Source organism: Cetorhinus maximus, chromosome 13 (genome assembly GCF_964194155.1).
Source record: "Cetorhinus maximus chromosome 13, sCetMax3.hap1.1, whole genome shotgun sequence".
NCBI lineage: Eukaryota > Metazoa > Chordata > Chondrichthyes > Lamniformes > Cetorhinidae > Cetorhinus > Cetorhinus maximus.
Window position 1 is genome coordinate 90,227,111 of NC_135891.1, and position 27,011 is coordinate 90,254,121.

At 42.9% G+C, this 27,011-nt stretch overlaps 1 protein-coding gene across 3 annotated transcripts; it reads right to left on the reverse strand.

The window, feature by feature from the left end:
* LOC144688801 (amyloid-beta A4 precursor protein-binding family A member 3-like) lies at positions 1-26,564 on the reverse strand. Of its 3 annotated transcripts, none has more exons than XM_078555758.1 (10): positions 24,855-26,559; positions 23,084-23,120; positions 21,727-21,872; positions 21,100-21,186; positions 20,116-20,292; positions 19,512-19,688; positions 13,951-14,163; positions 10,471-10,590; positions 3,610-3,745; positions 1-2,378 (listed from the first exon to the last, which is right to left on the reverse strand). In XM_078555758.1, the coding sequence occupies exons 1-10, from the start codon at positions 26,085-26,087 to the stop codon at positions 2,260-2,262; spliced, it is 2,445 nt and encodes an 814-aa protein (XP_078411884.1). In that variant the 5' UTR covers positions 26,088-26,559; the 3' UTR covers positions 1-2,259. The 3 variants fall into 3 exon arrangements, with proteins under 3 accessions (XP_078411884.1, XP_078411885.1, XP_078411886.1); XM_078555759.1 differs by having other exon boundaries at positions 3,605-3,745; XM_078555760.1 differs by lacking the exon at positions 19,512-19,688 and having other exon boundaries at positions 24,855-26,564.
* Positions 26,565-27,011: the final 447 nt, after the last annotated feature.

Consider the following 27,011-nt stretch of genomic DNA (forward strand, 5'->3'; position numbering starts at 1 on the left):
CCATATTAACTGTTTATTGCGATGAAAAATGTAAATGAGCACCACAAAAAGGAAGCATTATTATATAATTACTTAAAAACTCATAACAATCTGCCCATTCTCTCATTTTCATTTAAAATACCTAAATATCACACGTCAATAGCACATTCCTTTGGAAGAATTCAGGGCAGACCCATGTAGTAAAGGCAAATTACGGGTGTATGGTTAAACACTACATGGATCAAACTCTGATCAGAGTAGTTTGCTGGTTATTAACTTCCAATGTAATTGAAATAGTATAAGGATACAGCTCAAGAGAATAGTTTTGATGCTTTGAGGGTTGCAGAGTTTCCCTGCCCTCAATTTCTCTTCCCTCTTGTCTGAAGACACTGACTCTTGATGGGGTACCGTGCCACAGATCTGAGAAGCTCACAGCCATCACCTATGTATTTTCCAGCAGGGAAATGATAATGATAAGGTGCAGGAGCTCTGGGCTGATTCTTCTCCTCTCCTTTGCTCAGGGGCACTGATAGAAATTATAATATCCCATGATCCTACTCTGCTGTGAACAGTCTCAGCTGAGATCAGCTAATTCAGCACAGATCAATGCCTGAACAGGGTCCTTCTGTCTGTATTGTTCAGTAACACATCAGATGGTGCAGTTACCAACTGAACCACGAGGGTAGCCTTTTTCTCAACAGTTAACAGTAAGTCCTTGTGAATACGAAACACTGTACAAACATTGCTGTATGCATTGGAGTCAAGTCAGAACTATAGTTCTTAATAAGCACCCTAAGCACGTTAAGTACTATAAGCTTAATGGTGCTTTTCAAGGCACCAAAGGCAAGTATTCGTAAGTGAGGTATCCTCAGAATCTTTTCAATGCACTTAATTTACTTCCTCCACCAAAAACTACTTTCCATCTCTCTTCTACTGAAAGAATAACTGATAGGGGTTAACTTCTACAGGCATTAATCGCTCTAGGCCATCATCCAAGTGGCTGTTCTTCACAGGAACCTAGACAGTAAGTGCCAGCAGTCTTTTCTATTGTGGAGTGTATCACAGCCATGCCTAACCCTGATGTCCACAAACATTCCAGTGGGAGTCACTGGATGGTGACCAGATTTGTTCTTTCAATAAATTTCTGAGACAAATTCCTCCTCCAAAATAGTAAAGCTTTGTTGTTTTAAAATTCCCTGTCATACTTTAAACACCCGGGTGTACATGAATAAAATATGAACTAAAATAGAGCTCTCCTATATGTATAAATCTAAACTTTACTATATACTGGTGAAGTGGGGTCCCATGGGAATAGTTCCGTGGGTGCTGACCTTTGTTGGGAAGCAGGTTCATGGGCTTTGAACCTGGCTTTGGATGCAGTTCCAAGAGTGCAAACAGCCTGTCAGCAATTTAACAAAGTGGGCATTTGTGTGAGACATTAAGAGTCAGCAGGATATTTCAATGAGCCCAATCTGTCCTTGTTCCTCAAACACATGTGCGCTTTCCAGCAAGAATCACTGGATAGTGATCAGAAGAAGGAACCCCAGGCTGATATTTTTGTCTCCTTATTTATAGGCACTAATTTTAGCAACTGTAATTGTACCTTGAATTTTTAACAGTAAGTTGTAAACTGCATTTGTAAAGGCCAAAGCAAAACTCAAGAACGTAAACTGAATCTGAAGTCCTTATCTCAGGAAGCCGTGCTGTTGGAAAGGCAGTATTCACATAAGAAAGGATCAGATGTTCATGGTCTCTGGGATGACATACATGTTGTTATCCCTAGTGCGTTTAAACAAAAATGTGGCACATTGGTCTGTTTATTATAAGTTTTCCCTTAGCTTATGTATTTTTAAATAAATCAGTTGGTTAAGATAGTTGTCAAGCTCATGCCTTTACCAATGATAAAATTAATCCATGTGAAATTCTACTTAAATAAAACAATGGAGCTTGCTTACAGATGCCATGTGATAACTAGTTTGTGCTGGTGATATGGCAAAAGCTTGGTATGAATTCTTTTCCATGAAACACACAATGCCACGTTCCATTTCTGTGGTAGCATCTCCGATGTGTAGCATGTAGGCCTGCCTGCCCAAGAAGTTGACTTATTTCTTCCTCTCACATGCTGGCCTGTGGTACTGCTGCAGCTCTTAGCTCCTGGATGGCAGCCAATTTAGTGCAGAGTAGAACGGTTGTGTTAAGTCATCTCTTGAACATGCCAATTAAAAATGGTGCTGTAATTTATCGAGGCACTGTAAACCAAGCCATGTTAATGTGGAAGCCTTACATCCCAAAATGTTTGAGCTGGCTAGCAGTGATGATCCTTTTTTTTATATGTATATTGGTTGCTCCTGTCCTGTTAGCAGTCTGTATGTAGCAGCTGGCATCGTCTTTATGTGTATCTGGAAAAGGAAAAGAGTTACCATGGCATAAATACTCCAGAGCATTTCCAAATCTCTCTTCTTCGTGTAAATATAATGCCTGTTGCAGGCAGTATTGAGCCTCAGAGCAGAGGCCCAGGTTTGATCACGTCTGTGCTATTATGAGCCAGGGCAGCAGTTGGGGTTGTCCAACTGGCCTCAGTGTCCTACCTTATGGATGGGGACGAGGGAGTGCAGAACAAGCTAGCGTTAATGCTCCTAATCACCAACAGTGACCCCTTTAGGAAAATGCAAGTACATCAGCATCTGGTTAGGATGGATTGGACTGTGATGCCTCACTGGAGATGACCAGTCCGCCAACACTCACTGCCCAAGCTCATTAATGCAGTATACCACTTTGAGCAAGAAACCAGATGTCAGTTGGTGAGAGGAGGAGCAGAGAAAAGAATTAATTGCCCAAAAATGCCCTCACAGAAGTTTGACTTTCTAACATATTGATTTTGGGACATATTTTGAAAGCAAGATTAAAACATTTTAAAAATGTTACATGTTAAGTTGCACAATATAATGTGCATGAAAACAGAGTTAGTGCCGTGCAATTATTCATCATATGGGGGTGTTCTCTGGTGAATATTGGTGACTGGCAGACAATTGAGAGTTCTAAAACAACAGTCATAGAGGTTTGGTGAAGCAACACTCTTGACAAAGGAGTGAATTCAAGATTATGCATTTGTCCAAGGGAACTCACCCAAGAATCAATTATAAGTTGACTATGTCTTATCTATCAATTTATTAAGCTTTTTAGCTCCTTGCCACTTCTTGTTGCAGGTTCTTTCTAGGGGATAATTCCACGGGCATCAGCTGCTCTCAATGGTATCTTGTCCAAATGGCAGGTCATTTAACTGTAGGAGGAGAATCACAGCCCAAATCAACTCTGCCTTTACATAATATCCAGACAGATGCACATTGCACCAAGTCCACTGGATAGTTATCATGAGCAGGAAACCTTACTAACTTTTTGACCCTCCCTAACTCAAAGACGTTGAGGACAATTGTAGGAACCCTAACGCTGACCCAGTTTGGATCAATAGGGACTGAAAATGGAATCTGGTCTGTACGCCTCAGTATCACACTGGACTGTGCATGCACTCAACCAGCCAGCCATCAGTATGCAGGGTACTTTTCAATAAACAGAGATTATAGAGTTTTTAAAAAAAAAAAACCTGCTCTGTATTTTTGCCACTTACCTCACCAGTGGCATTCGACAGTCTTTGCACAATCTTTTCATGTGGAGTTGCAACAACGCTTTGTCCATTTATTTCAATGATGCGATGCCCCACTCGGATTCCACCTCGTTCTGCAATTCCACCTCTCATGAGGCTGTAGATCTGAATCAAGAAGTCAAGAGAACATTTAGCTACATTAACTTGTTTGCTGGTTAGCATGTTGAACTGTTGCTGACTTTACATCAAGGCCAATCCTAGTTCCTTAAAAATAAGAACAATTTTACACACCAATTCTGCTCACCTTGTTGCCCCTTCCCTTATTTTCTCCTTTCCCAGTTTTTAAAGTGTTTGAGTTTTAAAAAAAATTTAGTTCTACATTCAATGATTCTATCAGAGAATCGGATCATTATCTGAAGAGGAAAACTTTGCAGCCAAACAGGGAAAATGCTGGGAGCAGCACCGGATGAGTTGCTCTTGCACAGAACAGAGAACAGACAACGGACCAAATGGCATCCTTCCGTGTTGTAAACATTCCATGATTCTAATTTCTTTATTCTACACCTTATTTCTCAAAAATAAATTAAACTCTTTTGGTAATCTTTCTTCTTCCTCTGAGCCATCTTTGAAAGGTTTCTAAAAATGTTTTGACTAGCCAATCAAAAAAACCACAAGAGTCTTGAATGACACAGTCAAATGTTTAATCTCTAATCCTTAAGCATCACAACGGAAATGTACTCACTCTGCAGCAGCCAGCATGGGGAAAGCATACTTGGCTAAAGTGAACTTGCTCTCGGCATACAAAGGGTTAATCTACTGTCGTGTGATTTTAAAAATCTCACTCAGAACACACCACGCATAAGCAACTCAGCTGGTGGTGCAATTTTGAATAAAAATTGATTTTGTAAGACAAGTCACTTGGGAGTAAGTTTAAGATTAAACTGACCGATGGGTCCAGATGATGTGAGCGCTGATCTCAATCTCCGGATTAAGTTACAGCCCCCGTAACTCACTCCAGCATTCATCGGATGTCCAAAGTGGCAGTATCCAATGACAAAGACGTACAATGCTTGCTTTAATGGTCTTAAATGAATTTAGTTTAGACGGTGTCAAGCAACTTATAGTGGGTATAGATTAACAGCATGAGACAGCTCCTGATTTAACACCAATTAGTAATCTGAGAGTAATCAGAAAATAGCTGACGTCAGAAATTTAAAATATGGCAGACTGTTACAATAAAAGGCAGGGCAGAGGGAGCACTACAATGCAGCTAACCTGTGCTGTACCTGAGCTGCTGACCCTGGCTAAGTGTTCCATTTCCATCATGCACTTTGAAGAGTACAACTGTTAAGACCAGGATGGGAGGAGTGCACAGTTGATCTAGCCCCACTACTCCATAGATCACAACATTAGTGAGTGAATTAAACATTTACACCAAAGTGGCCAATTATTTACTTTCGCTACTGTCAGACCCAGAATAAAAGATACTTTAACCGGGTTTCTTTCAATAAACTCAATGATTGATTTATTATAAAACAAAACTTCTTTTTAAACAAGTTGCAATAACTGTTTACACACAATTTGTAATCTGGAAGTTTAACTATCTAGCCCTTTTAAAGTACCGTAGCATGCACACCACACACATAAATAAAGGACAAACAAATAGGGTCTCTGCAGAGATGGACAGTTGAAGAAAAACTTTATAAAAATAAAACAAAGTTCGTAGGGTTCTGAATTTGTTGATCCGGTGCTTCCTCGTGTGAAGGCGGACTGCTGGTCCCAATAGATGTTTTCACCAACAGCTTCAGCATGGAGGAGAATAAAAAGCTGGACCAATCCTTCTTGTCTCAGCCTTTCGGGTTTCCAAATACAGGCAAGTTCCCCTGAGATGAGGATTCCTAGCTGGATACTGATAGCCATACTACATTCAGGCAAGGCAAAGAGAGTACAAGCTGGACAGCTTCTCCCCTTCTTAGTTTATTCCCAACTGAGTTTAAAAAAAAAATTTCAAAACATAAATAAAAGCAAAAAATGCTGGAAACACTCAACAGGTCTGGCATTATCTGCGGAGAGAGAAACAGAATTAACGTTTCGAGTCCGTATGGCTCTGAAGAAGAGTCTGTTTCTGAGTTTTCCAGCATTTTCTGTTGTTATTTCAGATTTCCAGCATCAGCAGTATTTTGCTTTTATCTTAGCTTTCAAAACATAAAGCTCATCTTTGTCAGGTAATTTCCAGTAAATCGCCAAGGCCTTTGCCTTTAAAGCAGTTTTTTTCTCCCAGCCATTAAAGTAATTACTGTTCAAATTAGCAAATAGCTCTCCTCAAGTACCATGCAGGTCAGGTGATTTCTTGGGAAAGGCGTGCTTGCTCCAAGTCCAAGATGAACTTACTACCTTTTTAAAAAAAACCCAAGTGTCCAAATAATGCAATGTCCTTCCAAATTTTAAAAGAAAATACAGTTCTTGAAGATATGTTTCCAACACAACATATGTAAATGTACTCATTTCTACAGTGTTGCATTGTCAGTAGTGCTGTCCTTCAGATGAAAGTTTCAACTCAGGCTTTGTCAGCCTGTTCAGATAAGTCTCCGACTTTACCCCACGTGGATTTCAACTGAAATTCCATCCCTCTTGTTTCGAACCCACCCAGGATTACAGGTATCTCTGGGACATAAAACCTTTCTCAGACTGCTGTTCCCGTCGCATTCTGAGATCCACACTCAGTGCCATGCGCCGCCATATGAACACACTCGACCTCTCCCTCCAGCAGCACCACCGCACCCTTTTTCAAAGCTGCGCGTGCCCCCAGTTTCATTTTATTCTTCGTCTCATCCGACGCCTCAACAAGAAACTTTTTCTCTTTCTCTCAAGTGCTAAGGAACGTAAGCTCCAACAACTCATCGACACCAACACCCATCTAGGACACTCCACCCCAGCCTGTCCCTCCGTCCCCACCCCATCTTCCAATCCCAGCCCCGGCCGTGTATTCACTATACCCCCTGACCTTCCCCTCTCCGACGCTGAACGTTCAGTGCTCAGCAAAGGATTTAGTTTCATACCCTTACGCCCTCATCTCAATGAATTTCGGGCTCGGCACAATGCTGAACTCTTCTTCCGCCGTCTTCGTCTCCATGCTCATTTCTTTGGGCAGGAGTCCTCTCCCCGTTCAACGGATCCTTTAACCCACTTCCAATATTCTCCCTCCACCTGGACCCCTCCCTCTGGATTCTTACCTTCTCTTGATCTTTTCATTGAGAACTGTCGGCGTGACATTAGTCATCTCAATTTCTCTGCTCCTCTCACCCATTCTAATCTGTCTGTCTCTGAACTTACTGCACTCTGTTCTCTTAGGTCCAACCCCAACATTGTCATCAAACCCGCTGACAAGGGTGGTGCTGTTGTTGTCTGGCGCACTGACCCCTACCTTGCGGAGGATGAGCGTCAACTCGCAGACACTTCCTCCTACCTCTCCCTGGACCATGACCCACCACTGAACATCAAGCCGTTGTTTCCAGGACTGTCACTGACCTCATCTCCTCTGGAGATCTTCCTCCCACAGCTTCCAACCTGATAGTCGCCCAACCTCGGACGGCCCGCTTCTACCTCCTACCCAAAATCCACAAACAGAACTGTCCCGGCAGACCGATCGTGTCAGCCTGTTCCTGCCCCACGGAACTCATTTCTCGTTATCTTGACTCCCTTCTCTCTCCCCTTGTCCAGTCCCTTCCCACCTACATCCGTGATTCCTCTGACACCTTACGTCACATCAACAATTTCCAGTTCCCTGACCCCAACTGCTTCCTCTTCACCATGGACGTCCAATCCCTCTACACCTCCATCCCCCACCAGAATGGTCTGAGGGCCCTTAGCTTCTATCTCGAACAGAGGCCCGAACAATCCCCATCCACCACTACTCTCCTCCGTCTGGCTGAACTTGTTCTCACACTGAACAATTTCTCCTTTAACTCCTCTCACTTCCTCCAAATAAAAGGTGTGGCTATGTGTACCCGCATGGGCCCAGCTATGCCTGTCTCTTTATGGGGTATGTGGAACATTCCTTGTTCCAGTCCTACTCCGGCCCCCTCCCACAACTCTTTCTCCGGTACATCAATGATTACTTCGGTGCTGCTTCATGCTCTCGTCGGGACCTGGAAAAATTTATTAATTTTGCTTCCAATCTCCACCCCTCCATCATTTTCACATGGTCCTTCTCTGACACTTCTCTTCCCTTCCTTGACCTCTCTGTCTCAATTTCTGGTGATAGACTGCCAACAATATCCATTACAAGCCTACCGACTCCCACAGCTACCTCGACTACAGCTCCTCACACCCCGCTTCCTGTAAGGACACAATCCCATTCTCTCAGTTCCTTCGCCTCCGTCGCATCTGTTCCGATGATGCTACCTTCAAAAACAGTTCCTCTGACATGTCCTCCTTCTTCCTTAACCGAGGTTTTCCACCCACGGTCGTTGACAGGGCCCTCAACCGTGTCCGGCCCATCTCCTGCGCATCCGCCCTCACGCCTTCTCCTCCCTCCCAGAAACATGACAGGGTCCCCCTTGTCCTCACTTATCACCCCACCAGCCTTCGCAGTCAAAGGATCATCCTCCGCCATTTCCGCCAACTCCAGCATGATGTCACCACCAAACACATCTTCCCTTCACCCCCTCGGCAGCATTCCGTAGGGATCATTCCCTCCGGGACACCCTGGTCCACTCCTCCATCACCCCCTACTCCTTAACCCCCACCTATGGCACCTCCCCATGCCCATGCAAAAGATGCAACACTTGCCCCTTCACTTCCTCTCTCCTCACCATCCAAGGGCCCAAACACTCCTTTCAAGTGAAGCAGCATTTCACTTGCATTTCCCCTAACTTAGTCTACTGCATTCGTTGCTCCCAATGTGGTCTCCTCTATATTGGAGAGACCAAACATAAACTGGGCGACCGCTTTGCAGAACATCTGCGGTCTGTCCGCAAGAAAGACCCAAACCTCCCTGTCGCTTGCCATTTTAACACTTCACCCTGCTCTCTTGCCCACATGTCTGTCCTTGGCTTGCTGCATTGTTCCAGTGAAGCCCAACACAAACTGGAGGAACAGCACCTCATCTTCCAACTAGGCACTTTACAGCCTTCCGGACTGAATATTGAATTCAACAACTTTAGATCTTGAACTCCCTCCTCCCTCCTCCATCCCCACCCCCTTTCCGTCTCTTCCCCCTTCCTTTTGTTTTTTCCAATAATTTATATAGATTTTTCTTTTCCCACCTATTTCCATTATTTTTAAATCTATACCTTTTATGCCCTGTTAGTCTTTCTACCCCACCCCCACTAGAGCTGTACTTTGAGTGACCTGCCATCCATTCTTAATTAGCACATTCGTTTAGATAATATCACCACCTTCAACACCTCTTTGTTCCTTTGTCTGTGACATCTTTTGATTATCTGCCCCTATCACTGCTTGCTTGTCCCTACAACCACACACCACCCCGCCCCCCCACCTCTCCTAATATTACTCAGTTCTGTTGAAGGGTCATGAGGACTCGAAGCGTCAACTCTTTTCTTCTCCGCCGATGCTGCCAGACCTGCTGAGTTTTTCCAGGTAATTCTGTTTTTATTTTGGATTTCCAGCATCCGCAGTTTTTTGTTTTTGTTCAGATGATTGTTAAACACCCTATGACACTGGTTGAAGAACCACTCTCTTGTCTTGGCCAATATTCCATTCTCAACCAACATCGCCAAAAACACATCACTCGTTCATTCATCTCATAGCAGTTAATGTGATCTTGCTATGTACAAAAGGACTGCCACTTTTTCCTACAATGTAACAGACAATGCTAGCTCATTCAAAATCCAGTTCTTTTTTATTAAAGAAGTAAACAGCTCAAGGTAGGAAAAGTTAATACTGTCTGAACACATGCAAAGATTTTAAAACATGGGAACTTCCTAAGATTCACACATGGGCATGAACATGCTATAACTAGGACCTAACCTAAACCCTTTAAAAGAATTAGAGTTTACAAAGCACCTCACAGGGCCACGTCGCAAAGCACCTTACAGTCAATTATCTGCTTTTTTATGTGCAGTCACTGTTATAATACAGGAAACACAGCTGGCAAGTTTCCAGCAAGGTCACACAAACAGCCATAAGATAATGACCAGATAATCTCTGTTTCAGTGATGTTGGTTTAAATAGATACTCAACAGAATTATCAAGATTCTGATTTAATTAATAATCACAGATACCTTGACTTATCAATGCAATAGACAGAAAGGATAATGCCACTTAATTTCCCCTGGGCATTCAGGTGAATTCTAAGTTAAACATCATTTGGTTAAATTCAATTTGATTCGTAAACTGAAGATCGACCTTAATCCTTTCGGTACAACAGACAAATTATCCCACTTAAACACGATGAAGTTGCCAGCATCACAATGGCCACTGGTTCTGCTTGGTGCCAAGTTGTCAGCTAGCGGACATTAACCATTACTCCCTGCTCTATCACAAACAGTGGAACCCAGCAGGCAAAACAAATCATTAAGTAAATCAAATTTAAAAAGGTTTAGAATGAAGAGTTTATTAAAATTTAGCCTTTAAAATTATAAAAAGAGAGAAGGTAAATGAGACAGGGTAAAAGACATGTTTAAAAGTTTAGTTTAAATTATTTCCATAGTATGGGGTTAAACTTACTTTGATTCCTGACACGAGTAGAATGCTGTAATATTAGTACTTGTTTCTCTGAACAGTGTCAACATTTTTTCTACTAAATGGCGGGACCTGAGAGACTAGAAGTTCCTTCAGGGTTAAGATTTAAAATTGTTTTACAGTATCGTTTGCAGTGGTGCAAAACTTTCATACTTTAACATCTCAAAACACAATATCTTACTTACAATGCCATCCTGTACACTAAATCCGAGCTGGTGTTTTTGGTCTGGTCGTTTGATAATAGCTGTTGTGACTGGTGGGCAGCGTACAATGTTGAGCTTCACTTCAGACTGGTATTTCAAGTCCTTTAAAAGCAATACATTAAATGTCAGAAAGAAAGATTTGCTGCAAAAAAACGTCTCCAACTGGTGGTAGGATCACCACAAAAACCATGCAAAGGCCACTCAGCTGTGCTAACCACTCCTCATCTTAGTAGGAGTCATACTGAATAAGCAGCAAACTTATTTAAAAAAAAAAGGTTGTAAGGATAAACCTAGCAACTATATGTCAGTCATTTAGCTTAAGTGGTAGGAAATAGAAGCATCAAGTACAAAGGCAAGTAAGTTATGGTGAACCTTTGTAAAACTGCTTTGGCCTCAACAAGAATAGGAAGGATATGAAGTCTTTAGAAAGGGTGCAGAAAAGATGAACAAGTGTGGTTCCAGGGATGAGGAACTTCAGTTATGTGGGTACACTGGAGAAGCTGGGGTCATTCTCCATAGAGAAGAAAAATTTGAAGGGAGATTTAATACAAGTGTTCAAAATTATGAGGGATCGAGACAGAGTAGCTAGATACTGTTCCCTGGAAGGGTTGAGAATCACAGGACACTGATTCTTTTGCCAATTACTTTAAATCAAAGGTGAGACAAGGAAAAGTTTTTTTTAAATGCAGCGAGCGGTTAGGCTCTGGAATGAACTGAAGGTGTAGTGGAGGCATGTACAATCAGGTCTTTGAATAGGCCACTGGATAAGCAGCTGAACAGAGAAAATTAGCAGGGCAACAGGGAAAGGTTGGGGAGGTGGAACTAGCTAAATTGCTCCTGCAGGCAGCTGGCAAGGATATGACAGACCAAATAGACTCCTCCTGTCTGTAACCATTCCATGGTTCAGTTGCATCTTAGAGCAACTGTTGGCCATTTGCTTAATTTCTTATTCATTTAGTTATTTCTCAATGGTTTGCTGAGGTGTAGCTTCATGGACGTAGCAGCCATTCTTCCTATGCTGAAGCTGTACAGCAGCTTCATTTTCACTGTTGGGGGCAATACTGCCAAACTATATCTGATCATGAATACAAAATCAAAATACTGCAGATGTTTCAAATTTGAAATAAAACAAAACAGAATATACTCAGCAGGCCAGGCAAGATCTATGGAAAAAGAAATATTAATGTTTCTCCTCCATGGAGTCTGCCTGATCTGCTGATTATTTCTAACGTTTTCTGTATTTATATCCTGTCATTGTCTGACTGCCACACACATGCATTTAACCAGATACAGCACTGGGGTGATGATCAAGAACCTCTCTCTGGCTGATTTTTCTTTCCCTAACTTCAGGGCCGCAGGACATCTGTAGCACCCCAACTGCTTCCCCAGCTAGAATTGTCTAATTAAATCTTAAACTTTCTGACCTATATGGTTTAATTTCTTCTCACAGTGCCCTCTAGGTAGCTGAATGGTGAGCTATAAAGTGGAATAGCTAAGCACACTTTTCAAACTGTTTTGAGATGTCAAAGTATGAAAGTTTTACACCACTACAGATCAGATGGATTCACAGAAACCTGATCACCTCCTGGGAGCCCTCTTCTTCTACATGCTGTTCTATCCAAAGGCATGGTGTGAGCTTCCACATATATACTGACAACTCAGTTCTACCTCTCTCCCTTCCATTGCTTCAATGCTGTCAGACTGCTTGTCCAACAGTCATTATGAATGATCCAAAATTTCTTCCAATTAAACATAGAAAAGGCCAAAGTCAGCATCTTTAGCTCCTGCAATAAATTCTGTTCCCATGCCATTGATTCCAGCCCCGCTTTCAGCCACTGCTTCAGATTAAACCAGACCCTCTGAAGCTGAGCATCCTATTCAACTCAGAATATAAATGTACGTGTGTTGTCAGCATAAATATTCTGATCGACTCAACTTCACTTGCTGCACTGGATTACACATTCAAATGACCCTTTGTGATGAGGGATGAGGAACTTCAGTTATGAAGATAGATTGGAGAAGTTAGGGGCAAAATACTGCGGATACTGGAAATCTGAAACAAAAACAAAAAATGCTGGAAAAACTCAGCAGGTCTGACAACATCTGTGGAGAGAAAGACAGAGTTAACATTTCGAGTCCATATGACTCTTCAGTGCTGAAGAGGAGTCGTACAGACTCGAAACGTTAACTCTCTTTTTCTCTCCACAGATGCTGTCAGACCTGCTGAGTTTTTCCACATTTTTTGTTTTTGTTCGAGAAGTTAGGACTGGTTTCCTCAAAGAAAAGAAGGCCAAGAGAAGATTTAATAGAGGTATTCAAAATTGAGAGTGGTCTGGACAGAGTAGACAGTGTGAAACTGTTCCCACTTGTGAAAAGATTGAGAACGAGAGGGCACAGATTTAAAGTAATTAGTAAAAGAGGCAAAAGTGATACAAGGGAAAACTTTTTTCACGCAGCAAGTGGTTAGGTAATGCCTGAGTGTGGTGGAGGCAGATTCAACTGAAGCATTCAAATGAAAATTAGATCATTATTTGAAAAGGAAGAATATGCAGGGTTACAGGGAGAAGGGCACTAGATGAGTTACTCATTTGGAGAGCTGGTGCAGGCACGATGGGCCAAATGGCCACCTCCTGCGCTATAATAACTCTGTGATTCTGTGTATCAATACATCCTAGCTATATTTTTTCTATCACTTGTATAAACAACTTCACCGGCAAAAAAGGACTACGCAAACCACAGTATCTTGAGGGTTCTGACAAGCGAAAAATTTGAAATTCTGCCTTCACAGTTGCACTGATCCACTCATCCTGACACTCAATAATAGTCTTTCAAATTTTTGCTTTTGTGCTCAAAAAATCTGGAATTTCGAATAAAGCATTTACTGAAAGTCTGATATCTTCTCCCCAAATTTTTTTTTGATGTGTCCAATTCTCTCTTCATCCCTCCTTTGGACACCGATTTTTGAAGTACAATCCCGAAGTGGCAATGTGCTCCAAGTACTGCACACAATTGACCATTGTTTATCTCTAAGCCTAGACAATAGAATGCTATCTGGCTAATCAAACACCGTGGCCATCAAAAGTTCAATACTGTCTTCACCCGACGTCCACAAGTTTTCACTTCCCAGTAGCAATTACTAGATACAGATCAAGGCCTTAGCTGACTGCCCATGCATAGTTCACGGGTGTTAAGATCAATTGTGCTCAACTATGACATTAACTTAGGTTGAATGCAAGACCTTCCTGGTCTCTGTGGCTCAGTGTCACTGCCAGCAGGAAATCCAATTGACACATCTGGGATGTTGCATTCAGAGGCTTATATCAATGCACATCTAAGTTATATCTGAGGAACCAACTATAATCTATAACAAAGGCTGTTACTGCTCATGAAACTATACTTTAAGAAGAGATAAATAAAAAGGGAGCAACGCTCAGAAACTGCAGAGCTGCAGGAATTCGGTACCTTGATTATGCCCTGGCAGGTGGCAAGCGGCAGTCCAACTAAACTAGTGCCATTTACAGAAATGATCTGGTCACCGATGTTCAATTCTCCTGATCGTTCTGTGGGCCCACCGTGCATGAGGTTGGCTATCACCACTGTGGGAAGGATGGAGCCCCAGCCAGACTCCACTATCACAAGGCCAAGGATCTCTCCCTTTGCTTTTTCTATATGGACCTGTGTAAAGAACAGAACTGCATTAATCACTCACATTCACAGTGGAAATCCTCTTGGTAAAAACAGCATCACAGGTTCGAATAAAATAACCACATGACTTCTCAATTAGGCCAAAAAAATTACATGCTGGGACACACAATTTCCAACCAGCAGTCTCCCCACCAACCCCACACCCTCATCCCAATTTTCCCCCTCAGCTCTTGAGGACATTCAGTTGCTATCCCACAGCACTAACAGTTCTGAGCAGCAATACCATTTACCTTCTTATAAAAGCAAAATACTGCGGATGCTGGAAATCTGAAACAAAAACAGAAATGCTGGAAAAACTCAGCAGGTCTAACAGTATCTGTGGATAAAAAAAGCAGAGTTAACGTTTCGAGTCTTTATGACTCTTCTTCAGAGCTCGAAACGTTAACTCTGTTTTTTTTCTCCACAGATGCTGTTAGACATGCTGACCACTTAGCTTTCGTTTGACTCTGATCTCTGTTACACATTTTTCTACATTTATCTCAAGTTAATTCAAAATCAGATACCACTTCCCCACCCTCATGGTTCATTAATTCAGATGGATGTTTCCTCAGGTTAGTGCAGACTTTGAGAGGTCAACTTGGCACTCCTACTGTCACTACAGCTGACCGCAGACAACACAATGCATGCCAGAGGTTTTCTGGTCTCTGGGGCTCAGTACTGTATCAGGCAATTAGGTGAAGAAAACTGCAAGTGATTTTGCAAGGTAACCAGAAAGCATTAGCTGCAAAATATGGGGAGATGGTGCTGTGGTGGTAATGTCACTGGACTAATAATCCAGATGCCCAAGGTAATGATCTAGGGTTCAAATCCTACCATGGAAGCAGGTGGAATTTAAATTCAATTATTAAGTCTAGAATTAAAAGCATATGGTCACCATGCAACCATTATAGATTGTCGTAAAAACTCTCGTCTGGACCTGGAAAAATTTATCAATTTTGCTTCCAATTTCCACCCCTCCGTCACCTTCACATGGTCCATCTCTGATACTTCCCTACCTTGACCTCTGTTTCCATTTCTGGTGATAGACTATCTACCAATATTCATTACAAGCCCACCAACTCCCACAGCTATCTCAAGTATAGCTCCTCACACTCTGCTTCCTGTAAGGGCTCCATCCCACTCTTTCAGTTCCTTCGCCTCCGTCGCATCTGTTCCGATGATGCCACTTTCCAAAACGGCACTTCTGACATGTCTTCCTTCTTCCTTAACCGAGGTTTTCCCACCCACTGTGGTTGACAGGACCCTCATGTCCAACCAATCTCCCGGGCCTCTGCCCTCACACCTTCCCCTCACTCCCAGAAACACGATAGGGTCCCCCTTGTCCTCACCTTTCACCCCACCAGCCTCCGCATTCAAAGGATCATCCTCCAACATTTCCACCAACTTTAGCATGACGCCACCACCAAACACATCTTTCCCTCACTCCCGTCAGCATTCCGTAGGCACTGTTCCCTCTGGTCCACTCCTTCATCACCCCCAACACCTCATCCCCTTTCCACGGCACCTTCCAAAGCAATCACAGAAGGTGCAACACCTGCCCCTCCTCCCTCCACACCAGCCAAGGGCCCAAACACTCCTTTCAGGTGAAGCTGCATTTCACTTGCACCTCCTTCAATTTAGTCTACTGCATTCGCTGCTCCCATTGCAGTCCCCTCTACAATGGGGAGACCAAACGCAGACTGGGTGACCGCTTTGCAGAACACCTTTGGTCTGTCCACAAGCATGACCCAGACCTTCCTGTTGCTTGCCATTTCAGCACATCATCCTGCTGTCATGCCCATAGGTCCGTCCCTGGCCTGCTGCAATGTTCCAGTTAAACCCAGCGCCAACTAGAGGAACAGCACCTCATCTTTCAATTAGGCACTTTACAGCCTTCTGGACTTAACATTGAATTCAACAACTTCAGACCATGAACTCTCTCCTCTATTTTCACCCCTTTTTTAATTCCTTTAAGTTTATTTCATTTTTTATTTACTTCTTCTTATTCATTTATTCATTATTTTATCCCCTTTTTTTTATCCCTTTCTCTATCCTTTTTCCCCAACCACCACCTCCCTCCTCACCCCAAAAGGGCCATTTGTTACTTGTTCCATGTTGTTCTTTCAAAGAGTGCTGACCATTGTTCTGCTATTCACATGTTCTGCTTTCTTACCTTTAGGCCGCTACCAGCACCTTCTTTAGCCCTTACCACTACCATTAGCACTCCCTTTGTCTTGTATCCATGACATCTTTGTCAATCTCTCCTAGCCCCCACCTTTTGCTGACCTTCTATCCAGCTTCAACGGCTCCACCCTCCTTAGTATAAATTTAATCACGTTTCTACTTCTCTTTTAGCGCTGAAGAGGATTCTTATGGACTCAAAACGTTAACTCTGTTTGTCTCTCCACAGATGCTGCCAGACCTGCTGAGTTTTTCCAGCATTTTCTGTTTTTATTTCAGATTTCCAGTGTCTACAGTGTTTCGCTTTGTCGTAAAAACCCATCTGGTTCACAAATGTCCTTCAGGGAGGGAAACCTACTGTCCTGACCTGTTCTGGCCTACATATGACTCCAGACCCACAGCACTGTGTTTGACTCTTAAACCCCCTCTGAAATGACCTAGCAAGCCACTCAGTTGTATCGAACCACTACGAGGTCTACTAAAAGGAATGAAATCAGACGGATCACCCTGCATTGACCTAGGCATCGGAAACTACAATGGCACACCCAGCCCTGTCGACCCTGCAAAGTCCCCCTTACAAACATCTAGTGGTTTGTGCCAAAATTGGGAGAGCTGTCCCATAGACTAGTCAAACAACAGCCTGGCAAAGGCATACTCACGGAATCATACCTTACAGACAATGCCCCAGACACTCCCATCACCACCAGAGATGGCGGCACAGTGGTATACAGTTGGAAGGGAACTGACTTGGGAGTCCTCAACGTCGACTCCGGACCCCATGAAGTCTTATGGCATCAGGTCAAACATGGTCAAGGAAACCTCCTGCACCACCTACCCTCCCCCCGCAATTGATGTGTCAGTACTCCTCCATGTTGAACATCACCTGGAGGAAGCAGAGGGTGGCAAGGGCACAAAATTTACTCCAGGTGGGGTACTTCAGGTGTCTATCACCAAGAATGGCTCGGTAGCACCACCACTGACGGTGCTGACTGAGTCCTAAAGGGCACAGCTGCTAGACTGGGACTTCAGCAGGTGGTGAGGGAACCAACAAATGGGAAAAACCTACTTGACCTCATCCTCACCAATCTGTCACAGATGCATCTGTTCATGACAGTATCAGTAGGAGCATTATTGGTAGGAGTGACCACCACACAGTCCTTGTGGAGACAAAATCCTGTCTTCACATTGAGGATATCCGTGCTAAATGGGATTGGTTTTGAACAGATCTAGCAACTCCAAACTGAGCATCCATGAGGCGCCATCAGTAGCAACAGAATTTTATAGAACCACATCTGTAACCTCATGGCCTGGCATATCCTCCACTCTATTATTACCATCAAACCAGGGGATTAATCCTGGTTCAATGAAGAGTGCAGAAGGGTGTGCCAGGAACAGCACCATTCATGCCTAAAAATGAGGTGTCAACCTGGTAAAGCTACAACACAGGACTACTTGCATGCCAAACAGCAGAAGCGGTCTTCAATAGAGAGAGCTAAGCAATCCCACAACCAATGGATCAGATCTAAGCTCTGCAGTCCTGCCACATCCAGTCGTGAATGGGGGTGGACAATTAAACAACTCATTGGAGGAGGAGGCTCCACAAATATCCCCAGGATAAAGCAGCCTGCTTGATTGGCACCCTATTCATCATCTTAAACATTCACTCACTCCACCACCAATGCACAGTAGCAACAGTGTGTACCATCTACAAGATGCACTACGGTAACTCATCAAGGCTCCTTTGACAGCACCTAGCAAACCCGTGACCTCTATCACCTTGAAGGACAAGGCCAGCAGATGCACGGGAACACCACCATCCGCAAGTTTCCCTCCAAGCCAAACACCATCCTGACTTGGAACTATATCATCATTCCTACAATCTTGCCGGTCAAAGTCCTGGAACTTGCTTCCTAACAGCACTGTTGGTGTTCCTACATTATATGGACTGCAGCGGTTCAAGAAGGCAGCACAACTCCATCCACTCAAGAGCAATTTGGGATGGGCAATAAATGGTGGCCTAACCAGCGATGCCCAAATCCCATGAAATAAAAAAGAAATCAGGGCTACAATAATATAGCCCAATCTCCACTACCGTGCTTGCTGTTAACTTGACCCTGTGTCAGGATTGCAGTTTACAAAATTACAACTACCATTAGTGTTCAGCACCACTTTCTTCTGAACTGTAGGTCAATAAAGAAAATAACCCAATACATATGCGCTAAGATTCCCTTCATATTTTTTTAGTGCATAGTGTCCCTTCATAGAAACATCTCTGATATACCTTTTGAGCCACTATAGAATAGACGTTCTATTACATTATATATAAACACATTATATATAAACCAGGGTCCCCATGTTGACTAATTATTTTCGGATTAATTTCTGGCTGCTATATGTCCCAAATTCAAATACAACAATGCCTTTCTTCCTTGTTCACTCTGTTGCCCTCTCCCTCTTCGCTACTTTTGTAAATCCATCAGGGCACATTACAGCAAATTAAATGCACTGCTTAAAACTAAGCTCCAGCAGTGACACCAATTTAGGAGAAGAAAACACCAAGAATTAACCTAGGAGATTTCACAACTCACCAGCCAGCCCAGCTGGTTAGATATTGCGCCTACTGAGCCATAAAGACCAAATGGTCCAAGGATGCAATCCTAGTCTGTGCTAACATATTCAGTTTCAGTAGTAGAGTCATTATAAATGGCCCAAGCATTCATTTGGGAAAGATGGGGTGGAGGGGAGAAAAGTCAGCCTGAGGGTTTATTCCTGACCTTTGCTACTAGCTTAATGCAAGAGAAGAATCAGTTTTGGCTGCAATATCCCATTGTCCAGAAAAGAACGTAGACTCACACACAATGAATGACCATTTCAGCAAGGTGGTGGAGGTTTGCCTGCATTGTGGAACCATAAACCATGAGGAGTCGGTGCCTTTAGGAGAGGTGGGGAGAAAAGCTGACAAACAAAAATCTTGGAATACTGGAGATTAAAGATGACTCCTGAGCAACATCTAATATTAATAGATCATCTTGCCCCTCTCCTCCCACAAGTTTTTTTTTGTGAATCCAAAGTTACTCACCACCAGATATTGTCAAACAGCCTCTTAACATTGAAACAAGTAAAACTATGTTAGTTCTCACTTCAGGGCAGATGCTCACCTCTTTGGAGTTCTCCGATTTGGAAAAGTGTACTAGATCCCCGTTGTAAAACTCAGTATCAAGTAAATCATTATATTCATTAGGACTCAGATCCGCAGGATTGATGCCATTAGCATTTAGAAACTGCTGGTATGCCACAGTGAATGCTTGGCCTATTGCTTGTGCGATAAGTGATGCCTGCAAGCAAAAGAAGAACCTAAGCATTTGTTTAAGAAATACACGTTGGAGTATGCAGTTAAAATAAACATACAGATGGATCGCACAATGGGATTTGTATACGTGCACACACATACAACCACAAGTTCTTTACAGGGCATTTTGTAGCAGTGAATTTATCAGATTTTTTTTATGCGGGGAAGCGTTTGCAAAATCAACACAAGCCTGGGGATTCCATTCGAACTCTGACCTCAAAGAGGGAACAGGCAGCCAAAGAAAAACAGTATTATTACTGCAGAAAACATTAATTAATTTAGAGCAATATAAATAATACACTGCTAAGTCAACAAATACAGAATTCTTATGACTCATGCTGTGAGGTCCCCTATAATCTGGGGACTATTATTTAAACATCAATGGCTATAATGAAATGATGCAAACTACTCACATCTTCTGACTCAAAGACATGGCATATCATCTTGTATTCTCGTTTTCCAGCAGGAGAGTTCCCGGTCTCCTGGTCTGGGGATTTACGTGGCAGTCGTCGGCGAGCCATGAAAACTATTGTAGTTCCAATATCTGCAATGTACGAAATGGTCTGCAGAGGATGATCCATCAGGGTTTCCTACAGAAAGTGATCACATTTGCGATAATCCAAAGACAGATTCCTGCAATCAGTTGCTAAATATGCTAAAATGTTTTCCAGTTAAATATACAGCTGTTTGGCTCTGTCATGAGGATTTCAATAAGTCTAACAGGCATTTGAAATCTTCAGTCAATCCATATGAACTGTGAAAATACCCTGCAATATAATCATAGACTGCCATTCCAAGCTTGGGTGGTGACTGGAGAAAATTTTTCGACCTACGCAACACAAGGTAGCCTACACTTCTGTGCAGAACTGGGAGAACTCTGCACAATCGGAAGCAAATCGTTCAGGTGAGATATTAAAATGAAGCTTCGTCTATCCTCTCGGGGGTGGGGAGTGGTGTAAAATATCCCAAGACACTATTTAGAAGAGAAAGTGAGTTAATTGTCTCCTGGTCAATGCTTCTGCCTCAACTAAAACAGAAAATCTGGTCATTATCCGACTGCTAATTGTGGGACCTTACTGTGTGCATATTGGCTGCTGTGGTTCCTACATTACAAAAGACTACACGTGGGATGCACTGAGATTGTGAAAGGTGCTATGTAAATGCAAGTGCTCTCTTTCTTTACTGATGGTTGCAGGTCTCTCACTGGTGCTGATGGTGGTAATGCCAATAGGAGCAATTGGTAATGACAAATTAAGGGCATTTCACAAAATTAAAATGTATTAGGTGGGATTTTTCATATACTCTCTTGATATCAATAGACTGAATAAGCCCAGTGACAGCGTACCATGCTTAGAATACCCCAGAGTAAACTTCTTAATCGTAGCTTCTTCTGTTACCTGTGTTTCTGCATTCAATACTTTAATTCGCTGTGTTGATATGAACAGATCCACTGCAGTCATTGGCTGCGACTCTCCGTCTGGTGCCTAGTAAACAAACAAGATAGTTACTTCATCTATATTCCCATTATGCCCTCCTGTAAATTTCTCTGCTCCTCCGGAGAAGCTTACACCCTGCTGGAGTCTTCAAGTTGCAGGAACTCCTCAGTGCCTCATTCAAGCAGCCATTCTTCAAGTATGAGCCCAGTCAGTGAATTTCAGCAATCTGTACAATGAAGGGACATCACAAGCAAACCCAATGGTATCCTCCCAGCAGGAGTCACTGTACAGCAATAAGAAGCTGTATACCTGATTTTCAAAAAATCTTTCCTCTCTCCTTGCCCAGGGACACTGAGGCCAACTGCAATATCATATTCAAGATTAGCTGAAAGTACAGGTTAAGTACCAAACATGTGAGCCTCCTGGTCTGTCTGACACAATACCACACTGAGTACCATCAATACCACAATGAACACAAGGGCAGCTGAATGCTGCTCTACCTATATTTGCATCACATTACAAACTGCTAGAATTTGAAAATGTGTTCGGCAAACGAATTATATGAATTGTAACACTTTTGACAAACACCTTTATCCTCCCCACTGCTTCCTGCGCTTGTGACATTCGGACGCTGGTTGATGGATTTTTGTCAGAGAACAGTTGGGTTGACCCAAGGTAACTTGCTGCAAATATGATTCCATCAAGGAGATCCTCAGAATCGCAGGGTCCCGACACTTCAGGGGGAACAAAAAGCAACAAGAGCACTGTTACTGAACATTGCATTTTAAACCATTCCTCTCCCACCCCCTGCCTTCCTCAAGGCACTGAGTATGGATTCCATGGGTGCTGGTTGTCCTCCCGTACCTGCCCATGTGACCATTCTTCATGGGTAAGCATAATGAATGCTGCCAGGTATTTCTGATCTTAGAACTCATTACAGCCGAAACTGAAATGGTCTTCAACTGAAATCCACGCAAATGTACTTTCCAGCAGAAGTCCATTGATAATGTTTAGAAGCTGGAAGCCTGGCTTCTTCCCTCCTCTCTCTCTCTCTAACCCAGGAGATGCCAAGACAAATTGCAGCGACCCTTACATCGCCCAGTGGAAATCAGCCAATTTATTGCTGACCAAGGAATTGGCATCCTGTTGATTGATACATACATAGAGCAACTAAAGATCAAACTTGCTGCTTAATGGGATACACAAGGCATGATTACCTCCACTTACATCACAACATTAGCACCGGATGAGACATTCAACCGAGGCCACATATGCCCCCTCGGTTGGGCATAAAGGTCCCATAGCACCATTGGGAGAACAGTATTTTTCGAGTGGTGTGGATATGATTTATCTTTCAATTAACAGCACTAAAACAGATTCTCTGATCACTATCACACTGCTGTCGGGCCTGAGAGAGATAGATAATTAGTTTATTGAAAATCATCTGAATTGTGATGACGATACAAATAAAACAAGTCATCATAATTCATAGCATAGTTATAAACAATCATTAAAACAAAAAATAAAGTATAAAATAATAAAAGATTTGGCACAATTATGAACATTTAAGTATACAGATAATCCAGTGCTAATGTTGTGATGTAAGTGGACACAACCATGCATTGCGCATCTCACTAAGGAGTGTGTTTAATCCTCCCTTGCTCTTTTTAATAATTACAATATGTCGCAAAATGCGGGTCTCCTTAATTTACAGAATAAAAAAATAAGGCCTACTTGTACTCTACTGCGCAAATTGACTGCTATGTTTTCTACAATACAACAATGGCTGTACTTCAACCATTGGCTGTAGAGCGCTTTGGGATTTCCTGAGACTGTGAAAGGTGCTATAAAAATGCAAGTCTTTCTTTTTCTTTTCAATACTCTGACTCACTGTACAGTAACAATAGGCAGATATCTGAAGATTCCCAAGGTGGAACCAACTTACCTTCTTTAAATGCTGGGTAAGAAAATTTCTTCTTTGGCTGAAATTTTAAAAAAGGAAGACTTTTAGTAACAAAAGAAATTTAAATACATTTGTTCAATTGTTTAAGGTGGTTTAATTAAATAATTAGCAGAGTTTTTGTTTACTATTTGTTTTTTGTTTACTAAAAAGAAGAATTCTGGTAAATAAACCATCCTGTGTATTGTTGAGCCAAACGGAAGGCTCTTCCCAAGCAGAATCAGTTGAGCTCAGTCAGGGCACCAAATGGGGTGCAGAGGCTTAGAGTCACTGTTTAACTCCCTTCCACTTTCTGCTTGAATGCAGGAGTCCCACCCTCACTCTAGGACCACTCATAACAACTTGACAAATGATATGAACTCACTTTGTAAGAAATTAAAAGCAAGAACCAATATTAATCTCCAATAATAGAGTAGAGCAACCTACAAGATGCACCACTAATCCACGAAATTCCTACATTTAATTTGGCCCCAGGCCCCATGTGGAGTAGTTAGGGCAAACAACATAGATGTATATAAGTACATGAGGGAATGAGGAATAGAAGGATATGGTGACAAGGTGAGATGAAGTGATGTGAGAGGAGTCTCGTGTGTAGCTTAAACACCAGCATAGACCTGTTGGGCCAAATGGCCTTTATCTGTGCTGTAGATGCTATGTATGTAATTCACGTGTACATTTGCGTATCTAAATGTTTGCATAATTTTCTGTAACTCTTGCTTGCTTGATGCCCTTTTGCAGATGTGGAATAAGTGGCCCTCAATATTACACATGAGTGGAGTTTATTCAAACAGGAATACAAATCCACACCTTTAAACACCTCTTCACTAAAAAGTTCAGTGCTTGTAGAAGTGTAGGGTTCCCTTACTTGGAAATTATTGCTGCAACAAGTACAAACTGGCTCTGAGACTGCCAGCAAAGTAAAGCAAAGAAGTTTAACACAGGAATATTTGAATGATCAGAAGTAACACTGTGGGTTCCTATGGTACCGGTTTGTTTTACCAACACCTCCCCCCTTGCTGCTTGCTTCAATTGGCAAATTTTTCATTAATAGGACTCATCTAGCCTGCCCGTAACTCTGCTGAGAGGGGGTGAAAATGTCACAGGTACATCTCAGTCAGCCAAAGGTCATAGAGCAGCCAGGGTTTACTATATGCAACATTACAGGAAGTCGAAGAGTTAGTGTATAAAATCATTAAGATTGAATTAGGCCCCACTATTACATAAATGATGTATTTCCAGAGACAGAGAGCTGCTGTCCACAAAGGTAAATGGCTGTCTCTGTTGTCATTTACCTTCAGGGCCTTCATTTAATTCAGGTCACCAGTGAGCCAAGTCTGGTTTTACAGACCGGCAGAGGGATCTCAGCACTGGAACCACCCCAATGTTTCTTCTACATTATCCTAATGACAGATTTCACTTCTAACGACAGAGAAACACCACCATCTTACCAGTGCCAAATCCATTTCCCAGATCATACATTGAGGCTGAAGAATGAGCCTGCCGATTTAATAAGACTATCAAAAGTTTGCACCGGGAGCTGAAGCTGTCCTGACTTTTATCACCTCTGACTCAAAGTCAAACAAAGGTTATATTTCATTCTGGTGGAAGCTCATTGACCTGAAACATTAACTGTTTCTCCCTTTACAAATGCTGAGCACTTTAAACATTTTCTGTTTTTATTTCTTGTATATCATTAGTCTGAGCTGGATTAGATTAGAGGTCATTAGGCAGTATTCTAATCAGTTTTCTTTCTTACCTGTCTATTATGTTCATAGGCACAGCTTTCTGTGTGGCAAGTGCCTTGCTTCTCTGGATCAATGTGCTCAACACCATCTTCAGGCAGAAAGGATTTGCTAATATTCTCGACCTCTTCTTTTAACTCTTTAAGGGCTAAAGACAAAGCCTCTCCCTCTTTCCTCCAGTCTTTCTTCAGCCTAAATAATGGTCCACAATCTAGGGGAGAACTTGAATCATCATCAATTGACCTATCTTTGTCTGGACAGAAATCGGGAGTTTGTTGATCCTGGAGCATTCTCTCAATGTTTTCCTCAGATTGACCAAACTCATTCCCAGATGAGGCTTCTAGCCAACTGCAAGCTTCTCGTGAGGTTTTGCGTTTTCTATCAGTTCCTTCTGGTGAGTGATTGAATGTACCCATAGTCTGATCATTACAAACCACGTGGCCGATAACACCAGATCTTGAGCCGGGACAACTTACTTGGATTAGTTCGTTGTCATGAACCAGATCTTCCATTTCATTACTGCTCAAACTTTTAGGTCTCTCAGTTGACATGAAAGGCTCATGATTCATCTCAGTCAAATCATCCTGATGGTTAATCATGCCAAATCGTTGCCTGTCATCACCTGTCAATAAATCAGTCTCTCCATCGGTTGTGAATTTGCTGCCACTTTCTAAAGTAAAACCATCAAACTGGGAAGGCTGGGGAGCCAGTTTTGCTCTATTTTCCAAGGTCACCGTGCCCTGCTCATAGAGGCGTAGTTGAGCCAAAAGCAGTTTGATCTGGCAGTGATCATCATCCTTATTATCTTGAAGGTCTGAAGTTTCCTCTGTGTTGTCAGTTCCTGAACTGAAGTCTATCACACCATCTTCAATCAAATTATTTTCAGAATCTGCATTTAGGTTTGCCGGATACAAGTGCACAGCACCAACAGAGGCACTGCCTCCTTTAGTCATTGAGTTTTCTAGTTCCAAATTGTCCGGACGGTTGTCATCTCTGTTAATATTTTCGTTCACAAGCACACAGTGTTTATCCACATAAAAGTCATCCCCCAAGCCCTCTCCATTGGCATTCCTGCTGCCTTGAAGGTTTTCCTCAGAGCCATCTCTACTAACCTCAGTCAGAACACTTTCCACATTTACTTCATCATCATTTTCCAGCTCTTGATCATCCATCCTCACCCCATTCATGCATTGACTTGAAGCGAGAAGGGGGTGATCAACCTCAGTGAGACTTTCCTGACTGTTCATATCAACCACCCATTATTGCTATTTGTCCAGGAAGATGTTTTTCTAAGTCAGGGAAAGGGGACGCTGATGGACATGGAAGGGTCACAAACTGACAAGGGAACCCGCTCTCACTGCCCTAGGGTGTCGAGACCCCGATTATAGTGAACCCCACTCTGGGTGCAGAGAGCCCAAGCCCGCTCAGAGTGAACACAGCTCTGCCTTCTAGTGAAGCCCCTATTGGGATGGGGCTGCTTCAGGACCACTCGAGCTGCCCAAGCACCAAGCCATTCCCGAGCTGCAGTTACTGCAAGGTCCGAGGCCGCGGTCCCGATCTGAATAAACTCCCGGCTGTTGCCGTTCCCGGCTCCGCATCAAATCCCCTGCGCATCGGACAGGCTGCAGGCCACCTAGCTGCTCCCACTCCGCCGGCCAAAGTCCGGGAAGCCTCCAACAGTAGGCCCGGCACCGGCCCCGACTGGACGTCGAGACGTCTGACGCACGGCCTACGTCCTGACGCACGGTCGACATCAATCCCTCATTTGCGTGATGACGTCGTTCCGCCCGCGGCCCCCCTGAGTTTCGCGATCACGTGGTCGTTTTAATTTCTAAATAACGCCCTGCGTGCGTATCAATTGTAAAACCCCACCTTTCTTAATACATCAGTCACTGGAAAATAAACACTGCTCCATGCCATAAAAATTAAAATAACACTGGGGACCTGAAACAAGAAAAACTAGAAAGTTTGTCAGCAGGTTAGGATAGGAGAGGTTGGGAGTGTTGCCAACTCTCCAGGATTGACCTAGCGTCCCCAGGAATTTGGGACAAATCTTCAGGACACTGTTCCAAGCAACGCAGGAGATAAATTGAGGCAATTAGAATTGTCTGCTTGAACACTCACTTATTAGTCTCTTAAATGGAGTTGGAAGAAAGGTTGTTCCATGTATT

What these genes read in the sequence shown, in the direction of transcription:
- LOC144688801 (XM_078555758.1), bottom strand. Translation starts at nt 26,087, where the DNA reads ATGAACAGTCAGGAAAGTCTCACTGAGGTTGATCACCCCCTTCTCGCT. An exon ending in TTACCCAGCATTTAAAGAAG is followed by an intron (nt 21,873 to 23,083) that starts GTAAGTTGGTTC and finishes TTCCCCCTGAAG; the next exon opens with TGTCGGGACCCTGCGATTCT. An exon ending in AAGACTGTCGAATGCCACTG is followed by an intron (nt 2,379 to 3,609) that starts GTGAGGTAAGTG and finishes TTCCTTTTCCAG; the next exon opens with ATACACATAAAGACGATGCC.